Source organism: Rhinolophus sinicus, chromosome 8 (genome assembly GCF_057876585.1).
Source record: "Rhinolophus sinicus isolate RSI-liver-muscle chromosome 8, RSI-T2T, whole genome shotgun sequence".
Lineage (NCBI taxonomy): Eukaryota > Metazoa > Chordata > Mammalia > Chiroptera > Rhinolophidae > Rhinolophus > Rhinolophus sinicus.
The window spans coordinates 33,969,322-33,988,802 of record NC_142508.1 but is presented as its reverse complement, the minus strand read 5'-3'; the positions used below and the strand labels follow the sequence as shown (position 1 = coordinate 33,988,802).

The 19,481-nt window shown below is 54.2% G+C and overlaps 2 protein-coding genes across 3 annotated transcripts; both read right to left on the bottom strand.

Moving 5' to 3' along the window:
• Nucleotides 1–2,556: 2,556 nt before the first annotated feature.
• On the bottom strand, nt 2,557–5,666 carry ZNF579 (zinc finger protein 579). The gene is made up of 2 exons (XM_074316058.1): nt 5,529–5,666; nt 2,557–4,647 (listed from the first exon to the last, which is right to left on the bottom strand). The coding sequence occupies exon 2, from the start codon at nt 4,643–4,645 to the stop codon at nt 2,960–2,962; it is 1,686 nt and encodes a 561-aa protein (XP_074172159.1). The 5' UTR covers nt 4,646–4,647; nt 5,529–5,666; the 3' UTR covers nt 2,557–2,959.
• Nucleotides 5,667–12,425: 6,759 nt separating this feature from the next.
• On the bottom strand, nt 12,426–19,038 carry FIZ1 (FLT3 interacting zinc finger 1). Of its 2 annotated transcripts, XM_074316061.2 has the most exons (4): nt 18,725–19,038; nt 17,815–17,878; nt 17,007–17,350; nt 12,426–14,635 (listed from the first exon to the last, which is right to left on the bottom strand). In XM_074316061.2, the coding sequence occupies exons 3-4, from the start codon at nt 17,310–17,312 to the stop codon at nt 13,436–13,438; spliced, it is 1,506 nt and encodes a 501-aa protein (XP_074172162.1). In that variant the 5' UTR covers nt 17,313–17,350; nt 17,815–17,878; nt 18,725–19,038; the 3' UTR covers nt 12,426–13,435. The 2 variants fall into 2 exon arrangements, with proteins under 2 accessions (XP_074172162.1, XP_074172161.1); XM_074316060.2 differs by lacking the exon at nt 17,815–17,878.
• Between the last annotated feature and the right edge of the window lie 443 nt (nt 19,039–19,481).

Here is a 19,481-nt window from a genome sequence, read left to right as displayed (position 1 = left end):
CAGGTCCTTGAGGATGAGTAAGCATGTGGGATGGAAGACGGTGGTGTGCAAACCCATGGGGTGGAAGGATGATACCTTGGGGCTTGGAGACTAGGATGTGTGTAGGGAGGGAGCTTAAAAGGTAGATGGTGTGTCTGGGAGCAGATTTTAAGGGTTATATTGACCTGGTTAAGGGTTCAGGGTGTGTAGCTTGCTGGTCCAGCTTGGGTTCAAATCCCATGTTTGCCATTTCTCAGCTATGAGATGCCATTTCTCAGCTATGAGATCCCGGACAAGGGACTTCCTCTCTGAGTGCCATTTCCACCTCTGGAAAATGGTGAGGGGGCCGGCCTCGTGGCTCAGGCAGTTGGAGCTCTGTGCTGCTACTGCTGAAGGTTGCCAGTTCGATTCCCACATGGGCCAGTGGGCTCTCAACCACACGGTTGCTGGTTCGACTCCCCGACTCCTGCAAGGGATGGTGGGCTGCGCCCCCTGCAACTAACAACGGCAACTGGACCTGGAGCTGAGCTGTGCCCTCCACAACTAAGATTGAAAGGACAACAACTTGACTTGGAAAAAGTCCTAGAAGTACACACTGTTCCCCAATAAACTTCTGTTCCCCTTCCCCAATAAAATCTTTAAAAAAAAGAAAATGGTGAGGATGTTTGCTAGTTCCCAGTGGGGTGGTGAGGATTCCCTGAGCTCATGCTCATAGCTATACCAGCCTGGGAGAATAACAATAACAAGGCAACAACAGCAATAACTTCCTCCCAGGGGCAAAGCACTGTCCTCTGTCCTCTCCACGGAGTAACTCATTTAATATGAAGGGCTGTTTATAGAGCCCTCAGTTTAAGGGCTCAGTTTACCAATTACAGAAGTAGGACAAATGACCTCTTAGCTTGAATTCTGTTTGCCCTTCTATAAATGGGGCTATTTAATCCCCTCCCTGAACAGGTTTATCCATGAGATTGTGCTGAAAGGGTGTCTGGCCATGGTAGGTGCTCACTAAATGGTGGCCCACATTTGGATGTGGCTAAAGGAAGCTACTGAAGGTTCCTGGGGAGGGAGATGGCTTTGATGTAATGAAAGCATATGCCAGTCCCCCATCTCACCAATACCCGAGGCTAAGTTAGTTACAGCTTCTTATAGGATCTAGTTCATTGGAGACCTGGTCTCATTTGGAAACCCTAATTTCTTTGTGCCAACATTTGACTATTGTCCTTCTCCTTCACAGCTCAGGAGGGCAGGAGCCCAGCTGGTTTATCACTCTGTCTCCAATATCTAGCCCTGGGTGGGTGGTAGGGAGCAGTGATAATCACATGGGCTAACACGTACTGAGTGCTTACTACGTGCCGGGCACCGTTCCAAGGGTTCAGCCAAGATGTGTTAAATCTTGGACAGGGGATTCTGCGAAGCTCTGCATGATCACCTCCTCTCTCTGACTTTCAACAACCATCTTCCTAACTCCCCCTCACCCACCTGGTGTTTTGTCACACCAGGGAGAAACACCCTCCATCCTGGAGCATTGTTTTGTTGCCTTGGAAAAACAGGGGTAATCTCACCCCTCTTTCCAGGCCTTCCAGGTGTGAAGACACCTAAGTGGTCAATGTCATGTTTTGCACAGGGCCAAGAGAGTGCCATCAAATGTACGGGGGGAGGTAGGATGTCCATAAAAGGAATGAGAAGAGGTTTAAGGAAGATTTGCTTGAATAAAACCTTCTCCCCTTCATTCCTAGGACCTGAACAAGTGGGTTAAAAAAACAAGCAAACAAAAACTCCCCAGAGGATTTGTAAAACATGACCCTTCCCACCCGTGATTCCTTGCTGTTTCTCAAACATACACAGTACCCACCCACCTCATAGCCTTTGCCCAAGCTGTTCCCTCATCTGGTTCTTCATTCAGGTCAAATGTCACCTCACCAGAGGCCCCGCACTCCCGGTCATGCACTCATCACAGTCGCCCGTAGTTTTCTCAGGAGCCCATACCAATACTCGATGTTATATTGCAGATTTTTTTTATTATCTTGGGTGGTGTTGCCCAGTAGACCTTTCTGAGATTATGGAATGTTCTAGATCTGTGTTGTCCAATAGGGGAGCTACCAGCCACAGGGGCCTATTGGGCACTTGAAATAGTGTGACTGATGAACTGAACTTTTAATCTTATTCAATTTTAACTACTTTATTTTAAACTTATTTACTTATTCTAAATTTAGATGGAAACAGCTAGGTGTGGCTGGTGACTAAACAGTCGTGGACAGAGCAGATCTAAAATTTCAGCTCCTCTTAGCAGGGCAGTGACTTTCTCCTCAGCATCCTCAGGGTGCAGCACTGTGCCTGGTAAATGTTTGCTGAATGAATGCACATGCAGGATTCCATGGGGGGCCATGGGCTCCCCAAAGTCAGCCAGGTAGATGGTAACCTTTTTCCCACTCCTGTTTCTTCTTGTGAGCGTCTTGCTTGCCAAGCTCTGTATCCTTCCTGCTTTGAACCCCAGCTCAGAGCCTGTTGGACAAGCCCCAGCTCACCCAGATCCCCACACGAGCCCCCACCTCCACAGATAGCCTCACTCACTCCATCTTCACGAACTCACATTTATTCACAGACAGACAAAGGGACAGGGACGGACCTTTGCTCACTGGGACCCCAAGGTCTGGCAGTTCCAGAGGTGATGGTGTCCAGTGTGTACAAAGAAGGCAGCCGGCAGGAGGCACCCCAGTCTCCATCCTTCTGGTCAGTGTCCTGCGCCTCCTTTTCCAAGCGGTCCTGCCTTGGGAAGTACCAGATGAGCAGTTCCTAACCAGCATCCTGGGCCTGGGGGTGGGTGATGGGGAGGGAGGGGCAGTCCGGGTCCTCCCTCCTCAGTGTCAGGGCTGGGAGGGGTGGGGTGGGTGGAAGAGGGGCCTCCCCTTCAACTTCTCTCCTCCATATTGCAAACCAGGGTGGGGAGGGCAACTGGAGGGGCCGAGGTGGGGTGTGAGGGTCAGGAGGCCAGGTTGCCCAATCCGCGCAGGTGTGCCTTGCTGTCAATCTCGTCTTCCTCCATCTCGAAGGCAGAGTGGTCTTGGCTGTCGAAACATGAGGCGCTAAGGAAGACAGGGGGTGCCGCAGGCGACTGGGGTGGGGTCCCCGGGGAGGGTGGCTCTTCCTTGATGTGTGCGATGGGCAGGGGCAGCCCTTCGTTCTCCTGCCCGGCCGGTGGGGGCGGTGGGGGAGGTGGGGGCGACGGCGGGGCCTGGGCCTGGAGCGCCTGCAGCGCGGCCGCCCGCTCCAACTCAGCACGGTGGCAGCGTTGGTGGCGCAGGAGGCTGTAGGCACGCGAGAAGCGGCGCGGGCAATGTGGGCACGGGTGCGGGGCCGGGCCCCCGGCGTGGACCTGCGCGTGGCGAGCCAAGTCGGCCAACCGTTTGAACTCGCGCTGGCAGCGTACGCACTGGAAGGGGCGCGCCCCCGAGTGGGTCACCCCATGTTGCCGCAGGTGTGCCCTGCGCCGGAAACCTTTGCCGCACTCTGTGCACCAGAAGCGGGGCTCCCCGGCCGGGGGCCTGGCCGGAGCCACATCGCCTCCGTTCTGCCCACCTTCTCCCCCCTCCGGGGCAGCCCCGCACTCGGCCCCTTCGCCCCCTTCAGGCCCCTTCCCTGAGTTCCGTCCACCCGAGGCTTTGTCGTCCTTCTTGCCCGCCGTGGGGAGCGGGGCCAGCAGGCTGAGCGCGCCATGCACGCGGCGGTGCTGGCGGAGGTAGGAGGCAAGTCGGAAGGCCAGGCCGCAGTCCGGGCACACGAAGGGGCGGTCAGTGGAATGGACCAGCCGGTGGCGGGACAGCGACCAGGGCCTGGCGAAGGCCTTGAGGCAGATGGAGCACTGGTGGCGCTTGGGGCGGGGTGGGGGTCCCCCTTCGCCCTCCTGCTCGCCCTCGGGGCGCAGGCACGGGTGCGCCTTGAGCTCGCCCTTGGTGGCAAAGGCTTCGCGGCAGCGGAGGCACAGCAGCGTCCAGTCGGCCTGGAGCAGGACCTGCTTCTCCTCCTGCCGCCCAGCCGCCAGCGCCAACTCAGCCCTCAGCTCTGCTGCCCCGGCCTCAGCCTCCTCCTCTTCGGACTCCCGGGGCTCAGTGCTCGTGGGGGCCACCAGCGCAGCCGGCTCCCCTGCAGGCCACGTCTCGGGCCACGCTGCTTCCTCCGGGGTGCCCGCGGCAGCTGTGCTGGGCTGCTCGGTGCCCTCGTCCTGCGGGCCCCAGCTGGACTCCGCTGCCTCCTTGGTTGCTCTCTGGATGGCTAGCTCGACCTCACCTCCAGCATGCTCCTGGGCCAGGTGGCGCCGCAGCTGGGCCGGCTCCGGGAAGGTGCGGGGGCACGCGGCACAGCGCAGCGGGGGCTGGGGCCCGTGGCCACGCAGATGGCGAGAGAGGTGGGCAGGACGGCGGAAGGCTTTGGGGCACAGCGGGCAGGCGTGGGGTCGGAGGCCCGAGTGGCTCAGCCAGTGCCGTGAGAGGTAGTAGGGGAAGCGGAAGAGGCGGCCACAGGTGGGGCAGGGCAAGGGCGCCCGAGGGGCTCCAGCGCCCCCCTTGCCCCGGCCTCGACCTCGGCCTCGTCCACGCCCCCGGCCCCGGCCCCGGCCCCGGCCACGGTGAGGTGGGCTGCCCTGGGCGGGTGGAGGGGGCTGAGGATCCATGCCTGTGATAAGAGAGGGGAGAGACAGGGAGGTGGAGGTGAGAGGGTCAGATGTTTAAGCCAGAGAAAGGGTGAGAGAGATGTGAGACAGAGACAGAGATGCGAGACAGAGAGACCAGAAGAAATAGAGAGACAGGATGGTGAGCCATAGAGAGACGGGGACATCCAGCAGAGGCAGAGATGAAGAGAAAACAAAGAGAATTAGACAGAGATGGTGCAAAAGGAGAGGTCAACAGAACCATGGCAGGATGGAAGTGGGGAGAGACAGAGAGACAGACAGGAGACCAAGTCAGTGACTGCTGGTTTCCCAGGGGCCCCGCTTTGGGGAGGGGCTGGAGGGGGATGGGGTGGGGGTCAGATTCCGGAGGCCCAGGAAATGGGGTGTGGGTGATCAGACCCTGGGGCTGGGAGAGGCCGGGAGTAGGAGCAGAGCCCCAGACTCTTGGGTCTGAGCCCGGAGGGGGCTGGAGGCGCAGCCGCCTGAGATTCAGGGAGGTGGGGGCTGGGGGTTGGGTCCCGGGGTCTGGGAGGTGGCTGGGATGCAGGATCTAGACCCCTGTATGCGCAGGGTACGGACTTTGGGGTCCCAGTGGTGAGGAGGGTTGGAGGAGGGGGCTGGGATCCTCAGACAAGGGAGAGGAGGGGGCTGGGGGCCCTGTTGTCTGAATTCTCCAGGGAGGAGGAGACTGAGGGTCAGGCCCCTGGACCCCCAGAGCAAGGTTGCTGGGGTTCCTTAGGTCCCCCAGGGGGCCGATCTCCCCGCTGGGCCCAGCCTGCCGGTCCCATAGGCATGATCTGCAGAATTGGGGCCTCTGTGGAGGCCTTGCAGATTCCTGAGCTCAGGGCCTGGGCTCGGCCCTGATCTCTGAGCGCCCGGTGCTTACCTCCACCTCCTCTTTGCCTTTCTTCCTTCCCCGCGGCCGGCCGACAGACGGTGGTGGCGGGGAGGGAGGGAGGGCCCCGAGCGTGGTGGGGGTTGGGGGTGGAGGAGGCTGGGCTCGGTGTCACCGCCTAAGCCTTCCCCCCGGAAACCCGCCTTTCCTCCCAGTCTGAGAGAGGAAAGATTGGCTGCGAAACCGGAAGCTAGAGAATAAGGGTACTAAATAGGCGGGGAGGGAGCGCAGCTGCAACTCCTGGGTCCTGTAACTGGGAGGGGGCTGAGGACCCCTGTCCCCTGGGCTCCCAGAGGGAGATCTGCGAGACTGGGTCCAGCTCCCCTCCTCTCGAAACAGACACACATATTCATTCATTCCTTCAACAAACAAACATACATTTATCAGGTCCTGTCTGGGCCAGGCACTGTGTTGGGGGAGAGGGGGTGGCTGGGAGACGAGATGAATGAAGCAATGGCAGAGGCTTCAGGGAAAGTACCGGCACTGTGGACTAGAACCTGACTCCAGCCTTCACTTGGCTGCCTGAGCAAGATATTCTCTCTTCTCTTCCACCCTGTGATAAGCCCTGCATACGTTAATTCAATCATAAATGAACAGTGTTTACTGAGCACTTACTGTAGGACAGTTTTGCATGTATTTTGCTACGTATATGTTCACTTGATCCTAAGCCACCAATATTTACTGAGCGCCTACTATGGGCTGGATCTGTCCTTGGTGCTGGAGCTGTAGTGGCAAAGACCGAGGTCATTGGGCCCTCTGCAGGGAGCTCACCGTCTGATGGAGGAGGCAGGCAGATACAGGTCCAATCACACTCCTAGAGAGTGTGTCCTAATGCAGGAAACATCGTGAGGAGGGAATACAGAGGACAGAGAAGGCACTGAGCTGAGCTCACACTTGGAGCGAGAGTGATCCCTGAGCGCATCCTGGAGGTAACCATGTTTCAGCTGGAGGTAACCATGTTTCAGCTGGAGGTAACCATGTTTCAGCTGGAGGTAACCATGTTTCAGCTGGAGGTAACCATGTGTCAGCTGGAGGTAACCATGTTTCAGCTGGAGGGAACCATGTTTCAGGATAAAAGCTGAGGGTTAGGAATGGGAAGGAGGAGCAAAAGGAAACGGGAGAGAAATACAGCCATATCTCAAATACCTAATGTTGAGCAGAAAAGGCGTGTTTCAGGAGTACAACTCCAGCTTAATGCTGTTTGTTCAAGGTGAAATATGCATTTAGCATGGTTGGCAAGAATGTGGGAAACAGGACCTTTCATATGTGGCTGGGGCAAGTATAACTTGGGATAGTCTTAACGATTGAGCAATTTCAGGAATGTATCTGTCACAGAGGTCTACTCAGAAACATACATGTCTGTAGGTTTTTAATCTGTGCAGTATTGTACATCACTACAAAAAGCTGGATGCCCATGGGTTGGGATTTGAGAAATAAATCATGATTTATCCATCCAGTGGAACGCTATGTGTCCATTAAAAATGGACGAAGAAACTCTCTGCAGAAAAGTATGGAAAGGCTCAGTGATAACGTGAAGGAGAGGGGAAATGGGAGGTGGAAAACAGCTTGCAGCCTGTTCTCTCTGTGATCATCAGAGGCTTGTGGCTGGAAGACCTGGAAGAAGACAGAGGAAACTAGCAACATTGTCCAACTCCCAGGACTGAAACTCACTACACCCTATCCTTTTTGTATTTTTGAACTTGAAACCATGTGAATGTGTCCCAGACTCAAACAAGTAAGGGAAAAAGACACTGGGGATGATCAAAATAAATAAAATGAAAGTAAGTAACAGTTTACTCTTGTAAATGCTTTACAAATACAAGCCCATTTGTTCCTCCTTACCTTATGAAGTGGGAAGTGTGACTGTCCCATTATTAAGAGCAGTAAAGTGAGGTACTAAATGGTACATCAAAGCTAGTGTACCATTTACACTTTGTATTTCCCAAAGAGGCAGGAGAAATTATAGAGGCCAAGAGCATAATCCTTAAAAGCACCTGGTCAATAATACTGTTTTTTAAAGGATATGTGCATATGGAATAAAAGTCTAAACACATTCATGAAAACAATAAGCACCAAATGTGGGGTAGGGGTTACTTTTGAGAAGGGGGAAGCAATCAGATCCTGGACAGGGCTATGGAGAATGAGTATCTCTAATGTTTTAAAGCTGGGAGTCAGTATATGGGTGTGGGTGTACTTTTTCATTGGGTAAAATACATGTAATAGAAGATTTACCATTTTAAAGTGTACAGTTCAGTGGCATTCAGTATATTCATGATGTTGTGTGACTACCTCCACTATCTAGTTCCAGAACATTTTTATCACCCCAAAAGAAGACAACCCCATTCCCTTCCCCTCCCCACCCCTAGCAACCAATAATCAGCTTTCTCCTCTACGTGTTTGCCTACTGTGGACATTTCGTATCAGTGGAGTCAGAGATATGTGGTCTTTTACAGCTGGCTTCTTTCAATTAGCGTAATGTTTTCGAGATTTCATCCATGTCGTAGCATGTGTCCGTGCTTCATTCCTGTTTGTGGCTGAATAATTTTCTGTTATGTGGCCATACTACATTTTGTTTATCTATTCATTGACTGGTGGACATTTGGGTTGTTGCTACATTTTGGCCATTGTGAATGGTGGTATTGTGAACATTCATACTTTTTGTTTGAACAGCTGTTTTCAATTCTTTTAAGTATACGAGGTCTGACAATTAAGTTCGCTAACTTGCCCTAGAAGAAGTGCTACATGTCTCACTGCTGAATATCACTACGGTCACTTTTGAAGTACTCCCCTTGGGAAGCTATGCACTGACGCCCGTGCCTAGTCCACCCTTCAAAGTAATTTTGGAACTCTTTTTCTGGAATGGCCATCAGAGCTGTCATCGTATTAGCCTTGATGTCCTGAATGTCATCAAAATGTCTCCTTTCTATATTTCCTTTATCTTCGGGTAAAGAAAGAAGTCATTGGGGGCCAGATCAAGTGAGTAGGGAGGGTGTTCCAATACCGCTATTTGTTTACTGGTTAAAAACTCCCCCACAGACAGTGCTGTGTGAGCTGGTGCATTGTCGTGATGCAAGAGCCATGAATTGTTGGTGAAAAGTTCAGGTCGTCTTACTTTTCCATGCAGCCTTTTCAGCACTTTCAAATAGTGAACTCTGTTAACTTGTTTGTCCACTTGGTACAAATTCATAAAGAATAATCCCTCTGCTATCAAAAAAGGTTAGCAACATTATTTCAACAAGTTCGGGAACTTAATTGTCAGACTTTGTATGTCTAGGGTATTCATTATCCCAATTTTAAAGGTTTAACTTTTTTTAAAAAAATGAACTGAGGAATGGAAGTGTTATGAAAGAAAATTTCAAGCGTAGAAAACAGCATGTTATGTGTGTGTGGGGGCGGTGTTTTGGGGGAGATTGGGGCCGTGATTTGGAGCATCAAAGGCGGCCAGTGTGGAGGGAAGCCAGAGCTGCACGAGAGACTGTGTCCAGCCTCCTGGTCCAGGCTGAATGTTGGATGCATTCCGAGTGCACTGAGAAACCATTGAAAAGGTTTTAAGCTGAAGAGTCACATGATCCGATTAGTGTTCTAGAGAAATTCCTGTGGGACCCGCGTGGAGGCCCAGCCGGATGCTGGAAAGACCAAGGCGGGAGCAGGGAGGAGGTGGGACGCGGGTCCAGGTGAGAGAAGGGCCTGGGTGGGGCCAGCCTGGGCTAAGAACAAGGCTCTGGGGCAGGGGGCGGGACCTGCACTCCTGGATGCCAGTCCCGACTCAACCGTCTCCTCATTGGCTCTCCTGCTTTCCGTCCAGTCTCCAGCACCCAGTGATCACACAACGTAACTCTTGCCTGGACACCCTCCCGTGGCTCCCACTCTTCCTCCCACTTCCTCGGTCCCTGCCTACAAAGCTCTACACGTCTGGCTCTCTGGGCTCTCCCTGAAATGATTCCTCTCTCCATGTAATTCACTTTGCCCCCAGCCACACCATCCTCTTTGCTCTTTCTGGACTGAGGTCCTTTGCACGTGCGATTTCCCCTGCCTGGAAGGCCCTTCCTCTAGATATCCATGAAGTTTCCCTACTTTCCTCAATTCTTTCATATCTCGGAGACACCTGTCCTGCCTCCCCTGGCTAAAATAGCCCTCCTGTCACCCTCTAGTCCTTACTCTTCCTTAATTTTCAACATTGTACTTATCGCCAACAAGCATTAGGCTACTTGTCGCCTACCCACTGATTACCTATCTCACTCCCATTGGAATATAAACAAACTCCTCAAGGGTGGGGGTTTACTGTGCTTGTTTAAGTGCTCTACCCTCAGAGAAAGGATTCAGGTGGAGGAACTCAGCCTCCTGATGTCCCTATTCATGACTCCATACTGGACAGTCAGAAGCCATCCCCATGACAGTTCTGTCACTTTCCAGATTCTCTACTCTCCAGGCAAAGAGAGTAGAGTCTCAAAGTTGGTGGGTCTTGTCCCTGGTGTGGTGTTGTATCTAAGGGGTGGTGGGTGGGTCTTTTTTCTCTGAGGCAGATTTTTTTTTTAACCCCAAAGGGATGAGTCTGGTTCCTGATTCCTTGGTGTTGGTGGCAGAGTGAAGAGGAATATTTCTAAGGTTGAGTGTTCTCACTCAACCTAGAGCCTTTTGGTTGACATAGAGCCTTTGCAAAAGGGCAATTGTGGATCTCGAGGCCAAAAAGTCTTTCTTGAAGACCAGCCTCGTACTTGTTTTCTTTCCCTCTTGATATATGTCTCCTCCTGTAAATTTTTTTCCTTGTGAAATATAAGATGCACAATTTAAAAGGGCACCATACAAATGCACAATTTAACAAATCGTTATAAAATGATCGCCAGGTTAAGAAAAGGAATGTTGGCTGTCACCCCAACAGAAGGTTCCATCATGTCCCTTAACATGTCTGACCCCACTGTGCTGAGTTTTATGGGGAACAAAATGTTTTCCTTGCTTTCCTGAATGGTTCAGTACCCACAATACATCCTAAACAATTTTATAGTTTAATTTTGTGTGATTTTTTAGCAATAGAAATGGAGTCATAATCTGCACATCTGGCTTGTGTCTGGCTTCTTTGTGACTTCCATTCACGTAATTCTGTATATCTGCACTCATCCATTCTCGTTGCTGTATAGTATTCCATAGCCTAACACACCACCGTTTATTTCCTCCACTGTATTGTTGACGGACGTCTTAGTTCATTCCTGGGGCTGTAACAAAATACCACCGACTAGGTGGCATATAAACAACAGAAATGTATGACTCACAGTCCTGGAGGCTAGAAGTCCAAGATAAAGGTGCCAGTATGGTCACCTTCTAGTGAGGGCCCCCTTCCTGGTTCATGACTGTTACCATCTTGCTGTGTCCTCACATGGAGGAAGGGCGAGGTATCTCTCTGAAGCCTCTTCTATGAGGGCATTGATCCCACTCATGAAGACTCCACCCTCATGACTTAAGCACTTTCCAAAGTCCTCACCCCCTAATACCATCCGATTAGGCATTAAGATTTCAACACAGGGATTTTGGGGGGACACTAACATTTCAGAGCATAACAATGGACATTTCAGTTGTTATGAGCTCAGGGCTGTACATTTTGCTGCTATGAATGGCTTCAGATGTGTCTCCCAGTGCAGGAGAGCACGAGTTTCTCTAGGGTTCATGCCTAGCAGGGGAATCACTGCATCATAGGCTATGCACATCTTCAGCCTTATCAGAGCATACCAATCTCATAGGCATCTTGAATTTGAGAAGCTCAGGGTGGAACTCTTGATCCTGTTGTCCCTACCCAAACTTGTTCTCTAGTTTTCTGATCTTAATACAAAGTGCCAGAACCCCAGCAGTCCTTCCTGATTCCTCCCTTTCCATTACACACACACACACTCGCACATTCTGCCTCCAGAACTCATCTTGAATCCACCTACTTCTCTCCATCACTGTGGTCCAGACCCCCACACCTCTCCTGGTGGACTGCTTCCACTCTGCCTCTCCAGTTCCTCCTCCACTCAGCAGCCAGAGGGATCTTTGTGTAGTGTAAGAGTGGTCACATCCCTTCACACTTAAGATCTCACTTGCCATGGCCCAGGAATCACATTCAAATGCCTACCTTGGCCCACCAGGCTCTGTGTGACCTAATCCCGGCTTACCTCTCTACCTTGTCTCCTCCCTCCCGCCTCTGGGCTCACTCCCCTCCTGGGCCCATCCAGGCCTCCTCCGGCCACTCTTCCTCACCCTTCCTGGCTCAGATCAAACGCCATCTCTGCAGAGACGCCTGACCTGATCACCCCACCTAAGGTGGCATAGCTCACTCACTCTTAACACCCACCCTCATTTCCTTCAGAGCGCTCATAACCCTCTGAAACTGCCTTGTTTCTTCATTACTCTTTTCTACACCTTTTCAGCGACACACTACACTATCGGCTCCACCAGGAGTCGTCTTGTTCACTGTTGGGTCCTCAGAGGGGGTTACAATGCCGGGCACAGAATGGGCACCCAGTATAGGAAAGTGACCTGGTGCCTAGGAGACAACCTAAAGGCCTGTCCATTCTCTGACGGGGTTGGAGGGAGCATCTAAGGCACAAATTCAGTTGCCTGGGAGGCAGAGTCTAAGGGGGTAGGAACTTGTCTGTAAAGTGACCATTTGGTTTTTAGGAGGGGTGTCCTATGGGATTGATGGTTTCAAAAAGGTCTGTCTGGTTCTAGGGAGCATGTCAGCCCATGGAAGTGTCTTGTGTTTAAGGGGCAGGGTTCCATTTAGGTAAGACTTAAACCATCTCTGATTTTAAGGATCATGCAAGGGATGAAGGCTCTATCTCTATTTATGGGGCCTTCCTAAGTCAGGGAGGGTGAAACCCCCACCCCCTATACCGGGATCAGAAAATGAGACAGCAGTGACTGACGGGACAAGGTTTATTGGGGTCCTGGAGACATTGGGGAGTGGGACAAGGGCGTGAGGTCGAGGCTCACGGGGGTATCCCCTAGCCAAACCCCCTCCCCCTTGGGGTTGGGAGGAACAGAGAAACAGACAGAGATGGAGAGAAAGACGGACAGGTGCTACAGCAGAGCGGGAGGGCTACCCAGTGTCCACTACCTCCCACTCAGGTGAGTTCACAGGACCAGGAATGACAGTGGAAGAGGAAGGGGAGTGTCTGCCCTATTCACTCTAAGAGGGTGGGGTGCAGGCCACGACTTGGGCCAGCCCATTCCAGTGGACAGGGGTGTATGTATCGGATCAGTCCATTCTACTGGGCAGAGGGATTCCAAACCAGCCTACTCTAGCGTTTGGGGGTGGAGATCATTAGGGTTAGTCCATTCTGCAGTAGGGGAGGGAAACCTAATTGGGGAGTGCGTTGAGGGCAGGGGGCATCTACCCTGGTCCTCTTTCGGCATAGGGAATGAAGTGGCAGGAAAGGCAGACTCCGGTATATCCATTATCTGAGGGCACCAGTGACTGTGGTGGGTAGCACTTGGAGGGGATCCAGGGAAATTTGAGGACATGGTCCCCCCACATTCTCCACATCCAGATCGTTTGGAATGATGGCTCTCAGGGAGAAGGCAGACTTCCCTTGGGGGAGGTGTGCCCATCTCTTATTAGGGCCCTCAAGATGAGTACTTCTGGAGACCCATTTCTCATTCCTAGGTCTCCCAACTTAGAGGCCATTGATTTGGGGGTGCCTAGCACAGATTCCAGGGGGTCCTCAAGCTCAGGAGTCTCTCCATAGACCCCGGGCCCTAGAGCTGAGGAGTTTTCCATTTATTTGCTGTCCATCAGCTCAGGGGTCTGTGTGGGTTTCTAGTGGCCCATCTCTCCAACCAGGGTCCCCTCATCTCAGGGCGTGTCTGGATTTGGACCGTCCCCTGAGTCCAACCCCAGGCGGGGTGGTGGCAGGAAAGGGCGCAGGTCAGTCCATGCCCCGGTGCAGCTTCAGGTGCCTGGAGAGGTTGCTGAGCGTGATGAAGCCCTTGCCACAGATGTGGCAGGGGAAGGGCCGCTCGGTGCCGTGCAGCAGCCGGTGGCGCTTGAGGTAGCACTCGTGGCGGAAGAACTTGCCGCACTCGAGGCACGGGAATGGCTTCTCACCCGTGTGCACCAGCACGTGCCGCTCCAGGTCACGGGGCGAGCGGAACAGCTTTTCGCACTCGGAGCAGCCGAAGATCTTCTTGCCGCGGCCCGAGCCGGACGAGGGCTCCCCCGACGTGGGCTCCCCCTCGGGGACTGCCGTAGCCGCCTCTGCCCCGCCGCCCTCGCCATGGCTAGCGCGCCGGTGCTCCTCCAGGGCCCTCAGAGCTGCGTACAGCGCCCCGCAGTGGCCGCAGCCATAGGTGGCCGGCCCCGAGTGCGCCTCCAGGTGGCTGGCCAGGGCCGCAGCCGATGCGAAGAAGGTCCCACAGTCGCACTGGTACAGGGTGTCTTCAGATGGCTCTGCCGCAGTCGCTGGAGCAGGGGCCTCCCCACCGCCCTCAGGGAGCAGCCGCCCCAACTCGGGCACGCCGCCCCCCGCGCGGCCCAGGAGTAGCCCGCCGTCCCAGGCCGCTCCAGCGTCACCGGCCTCTACAGCGCCACCCTCGCCAGGGGTCTTGGGCCCAGCGCCAGCCCCCGCGGCCCAGGCCTGCACTGGGGGTGCGCCAGGGCCCTGCAGGTCGTGCGTCAGCTTGTGCCGTTCCAGCAGTGCGGGAGCATTGAAGTCGCGCTCGCAGCGTGGGCACTTGAAGGGCTTCACGTCTGTGTGTGCGGCCCAGTGGGCAGCTAGCTCACGGCCATGGTCGAAGCGCCGTGCACAGGCACCGCACGCGAACGGGGGCAGCGAGGCTGCTGCTGCAGCTGCCGCCTCCGCCAGCCCCCAGCTGCCCGGGCCCGCGCCCGCCCCCTCCGGGCCCTCTCCGCCGCCGCTGGCCCCCGCGCCCCCGCACACTGAGCAGGGCCCCACGTTGCAGCAGACGGAGCAGGGTGCACTCAGGGCAGGCAGACCCGGGCTGGGCTGCAGGGGGGACGGGAGCACCCCGCGGTGCTGGCGCTTGAGATGGCGACCCAGGCTGGAGCGTGAGGAGAAGCGGAGCTCGCAGACCAGGCAGCAGTAGGGCTTCTCACCAGTGTGGACAACCTGGAGGGTGGGAGGAAGAGCACAACATCAGGGCTGAGGGACTGGCCTGCAGGGCAGGTTTCTGGACTCCCAGAGGGAGGCAGCCCAAGTTGCGCACGACGCCTACAAGGCCAGGATCTAGCTTCAGTCCTCTTACTCGCCATCTCTGCTTTGGGCCACGCTGGCTTGCTTTTAGTCCCTCTAGCCTCAGGACCTTTGCACGTGCTATTCCCACAGGCTGGGCAACTCTTGCTCCCACTCCTCCTGACTAAATTTCCAACAAGCCCACCTGGGAAACTGGCACTCCCTGGGAGTGTGGCTAAACAGGCTTTGAGCACTGATGGACTTGGGTTCAAATCCCAGCTCTGCCTTCCATTCTCTCTGAAAGGGCAGCTTTTCTGCTCTGCCAAATGGACACAATAAGATGTACGTCTCACAGCATTGTTGTGAGGATGGGGTAAAACCATCACAAAACTACTCAATTCCTGGAAACTAGAATATTCGACAAACTTTCCTGTGCCCAGCTGATGGCCTCTAAACCAGTGAATATCGCGGAGAGCGGGAAAGGAGCTTTTATAATCACCTGGGGTGGGAAGTGGCTCTTCCAGGTAAATGCTTTAGAACTTTCTAGAGCAGAACTGTCCAAGAGAACTTTCTGCTGTGATGGAAATGTTCTGTATCTGTACTGTCCAAAATATCACCACTAGCCACATGTGGCTGTTGAGCACTTGAAATGTGGTTGGGTGGCCAAGCAAAACCATGCCTCACAGAGGTTTCTACTGATATTGGCCTTTGTGGTTTATTTGAGTCCTAGACTAGTAGACAGGTTTTGACTGTAGTCCTATTGACTGGTAGTGTCTGCCTAGAGAGCTTTGGTGAGAACTGTGAGGCTGGATGAGAAAGAGCACAGTGCTAGATTAGTCATATCTGCCAGGTGCAGGATCCGAAGTAGGAATGCTATCTCAGGAAAACCATCCATGACTCCATCCCCGACCTGGATCACTCCAGATCTTTCTTGTATTAGCCTCAGAATACAGTTACCCTCTGTCCTCATGTATCAATTGCAGTTTGACATTTATTAATCTCATTGTTCAATTAATGTCTCCCCCACTAGACTCTTGGCTCTGGGAGGCCATGAAAGGGGAGGACTATGTCTGTTCTCTCCTTTTCCCCCAAAGAGCCTAGCACTGTGCCTGCATATTATAGGTATTATAACTTACTAGTGGGCAGGGGTGAGACCTCAGAGGGCTATGAATGTCACATCAAGTTAAGGAGCTCCCCTGTCACCCGAAGGATCAGGGGTTTCAAGGGAAGGGGTGCCTGGTCACTCTGTGATGGATGCAGAGGCTGGACGTGAGAGGGAGAAACAGGAGGTAGGAAGACCACTTAGAAAGTTGGGGCCAACATCCAGGATGTGAGGTCCTGAACCAAGGCAGATGCCATGGGGACAGAGAAGAGGGGACAAGTGTGGAATACCAGTTATATGTCTGGTTTTACTTATCCTTGTAGCATGAGTGTCTGGCCTATAGAATAAAATCCCACTCCTCACAATGGCCAAGAATGTGTACATGACTCAGCTCCTGCCTGCCTTCCACCTCATCTCCTTTTGCTCTGTTCAGGCTCGCTCCACCCCAACCACATGGTCTCCTATCCCTTCCTTGTAAACACCAAGCTTTTTTCCACATCAGGGCCTTTGCACTTGCTGGTCCCTCTGCCCGAAATGCTTTTCCAATGGCAGATGCCTGTTCATACTTTCATACTTCGGATCTCAGCTCAAGTATTACCGTGCCATTCGCCACCTGTCTGGTAGCCCACAGCTCTCCCCTCTTTACTCCTGAACACAGACATGTTATTGTTTTATAATTTCCTTCCCAATACTTCTCCCTTTCCAGAACATTCTTGACTGTGTATTTGCTTTCTTGTTGATAGTCTACCTGGCTCTTGACCACCTCCGATGGAATGGAAGTTTTCAGAGCTTGGACTTTATTGATTTCACTTTGGTGACCAGTGTTGGGAACAGGGAAAGCACTCAATAGATAATCACTTAAAAGGAATTAAGTACATACGTGGTAAATCTGTTTTTTAAAATGGTAAAAGAAATTGCAGACACAGGTGTGGTGTGTAAGCAGGGGAATGGGAGAAGGGAGGAGCCTACAGGTGGGGCAATGTACTACCAATGTTTTCCTTGTGGGTTGGGTGGTGACTGAAAGAGAAACCCTTCGTGTTTTGATTGGTCAGGGTGCTCTGGTGGGGAAGGAGAGAGGCAAAATGTCCTAAGGGGAAGAGGTGGGTGAGTGGGTCTTGGGCCCGCTGCCTGTTGCCCAGAGTTGGGCCGACGCTCCAAGGGTGTGTCCAGCCCCGGGAGGCAGCCGGGCCTGCCTGCGGGACTCACCTGGTGGTGCAGCAGGCCGGTAGAGTCTCGGAACCCCTTGGGGCAGGCAGAACAGCGGTAGGGCCGCTCCCCTGTGTGCGAGCGCAGGTGGTTGGCCAGGTTGAAGCTGTGCTTGAAGCCCTTGCCGCAGCGCGGACACGCGTGGGGCTTGAGCGCAGTGTGCCGGGCGAAGTGGCGCCGCAGGTCCGAGCGATAGCGGAAGCTCTTGCCACACTCACTGCAGTGAAACGGCACCCGAGGGGTGGCGGCGGGTTGTGCTGGGGCTGGGGCAGGGACCCGGGGCGCTGGCAGCGGGGCATCATCCATTGTGGCGTGGCACGAGGGCAGTGGCGGGTGGGGGCTCTCTGGAGCGAGGGGGGGAGACATAGGGGGCAGGTGAGGGGGGTCATTTCCCCATCAGCCCTCCCCCATCAGGCTCCTGGGACTCATACCCACCACCTGTCCCCTAGGAGCCCAAAACACAACCCTATACGCCACCAAGACCACATCCACTATCTTTAAGCTCCTCCCACCCTCCTACAAACCCTTCTCCCAGTCATCTGCCAATCTTCCTAATCGTTTCTACCTCACTGTTTTTACGCCTGAGCTCTCCTGCTCCTCTCCAAGCCCCGCCCACTGCGGTTAAACCCCGCCCAATCCTTCCAATCCTTCACTGTGTTCCCAGGGCCTCCAGTGTTCCTTAACAAGCTTCTTCCCACTTCCCTCTAAGCTCCTGCCACTCTTCTTTAAAGATGAAAGCCCTGGAACCTCGGATAAAACCAACTGAAACTTTTTTTACCTGCAAAATACGGGTAATAGGAGGACATACCTCGTGGAGTGGCGATGAGGACTAAGCAAAATTGTGGTCATGCGGACTGCCTGCTTACTTAGGCCTGTGCACAGCAAAGACTCAACAGGTAAGCTGTTTTGATTACAACTGTCCTCTAAGTACCTCCGAGTGTCCTCATTAAATCCCACCGTATCTTCTTCACTAAGACCCGCCTCCAAAACCCCACACAATTTTTCCTTAAACTCATCCTTGAAGTAAGCCCCGTCCTTTCCAAGACACTGTCCACCACCCCTTCTCACTTTCTCAGTCGTTCCAGGCCCTCTAAGTCACTTCACTTGCATTATAAAGGTTTGATATTTCCACTAATACTCCCGAAATTGCATGCCTAAACCCCACCCCCTCACTGTACCCATCACTTTCTCTAAGCCACGCCCCTGAAGAAACTCCACCTCTAAGCTTCTCCCATCTTCACACTGAGCCCGTTTCCCCACTCAGCCCCAATTAGGACCCTTCAACCTAGGGCCCTGCTACCATTCTCACTGAGCCACGCCCCCTTACCAAACCCCACCCTTTATCTAAGCTCCTCCCACTTCCAACCGCAGTTTGCCCCGCCCATTCCCCCTCTAAGCCACACCCACTCAGGCTCCTCCCAGTCATTGCTCCTCCCCAGCTGCTACTAAGTCCCGCCTCCTCCCCATCCAGTCGCCCTCGGGGCCGCCCCCCCCGCCCCCCGTAGTCCGCTAGAGGACCCAGGCCCCGAGAGCCAGCCTTTTGTGCCCCTCCCCCCGTCCCTAAAAGGTGCGGCCCCGGGCGCCCCAGGCGGGGGCAGGTCAGGCGGGACCCGCGGACGGGCGAGTCCACCTAGCTAGAACGACGCGGGGGTTCTGGAGCCCTGGGGCGGCCCCGGGAGGCCGGGAAAGTCAGTCGGCTTTCCTCTTTAATTACTTACACCTCCCTCTGGGCGCCGACATTTTGGGCAGCGGGGGCAGCGTCACTTCCACCCGGGGGGCCCCTCGACTTCCGCCTCGGCTCCCTTCTTTCCCGCACGCCCCCCCCTTCTCCCGCCTTCTTGGCCTCCTCCCTCCCAGCCGTCTGCCCTTCTCCCTCTTTCTCGTCCCTTTCCTAGCATTGGCAGTTATAGAAGTCAGGTCGGCGCCATCTTGGGTGAGGGCAGGAAGAGGGGCGGGGCTTGGGATGGTGACCCGGCGCCATGCCGACTAAGGGCAACAAGCTCAGTGCGCGGCTCTTCCCCGTCGACGCTGGCGGGTGATAGCGCAGATGAGGGCCGACTTGAGTTCCTTTTCGCAGCTCCTCCTGGGTAGAATGTAGAGTTGCATCAGGAGGAAAGAGAAATGGAAAGTCCGGCTGCGATAGATAGGAAAGAGCAGGCTCCACCTTGTCCTCAACCTTCCAAGGGTCTTTGAAGCTTATCAGGCGCCATGTTAATTACGGGAAGAGGCAGCCATTTTCCCGCTCCTCATCCTTTCGGTACCTGTCATTGATTGGGTCACCGGCTGGATACTTTGTGGGAGGAAAGACATTTCTACGTTGTAGGGAATGTGTTGGGTTATTTACCGCTCGGATCCGGCGAGAACGCCGGGTGCGCAAGCACGGATATGACCAGCCCTTAGGACCCAGCGCGTCCCTTTGTTCCCCTCGGGCGCGGGCCCGACGGGGAGGGGGCGGGGGCGGGGCTGCCGGAGTCC

Bases quoted from the DNA above. Each gene is read 5' to 3' on its own strand.
- ZNF579 (XM_074316058.1), bottom strand. From the start codon at position 4,645: ATGGATCCTCAGCCCCCTCCACCCGCCCAGGGCAGCCCACCTCACCGT.
- FIZ1 (XM_074316061.2), bottom strand. From the start codon at position 17,312: ATGGATGATGCCCCGCTGCCAGCGCCCCGGGTCCCTGCCCCAGCCCCA. The intron at 14,636-17,006 runs GTGAGTCCCGCA...CCCACCCTCCAG, and splicing joins CCGGCCTGCTGCACCACCAG to GTTGTCCACACTGGTGAGAA.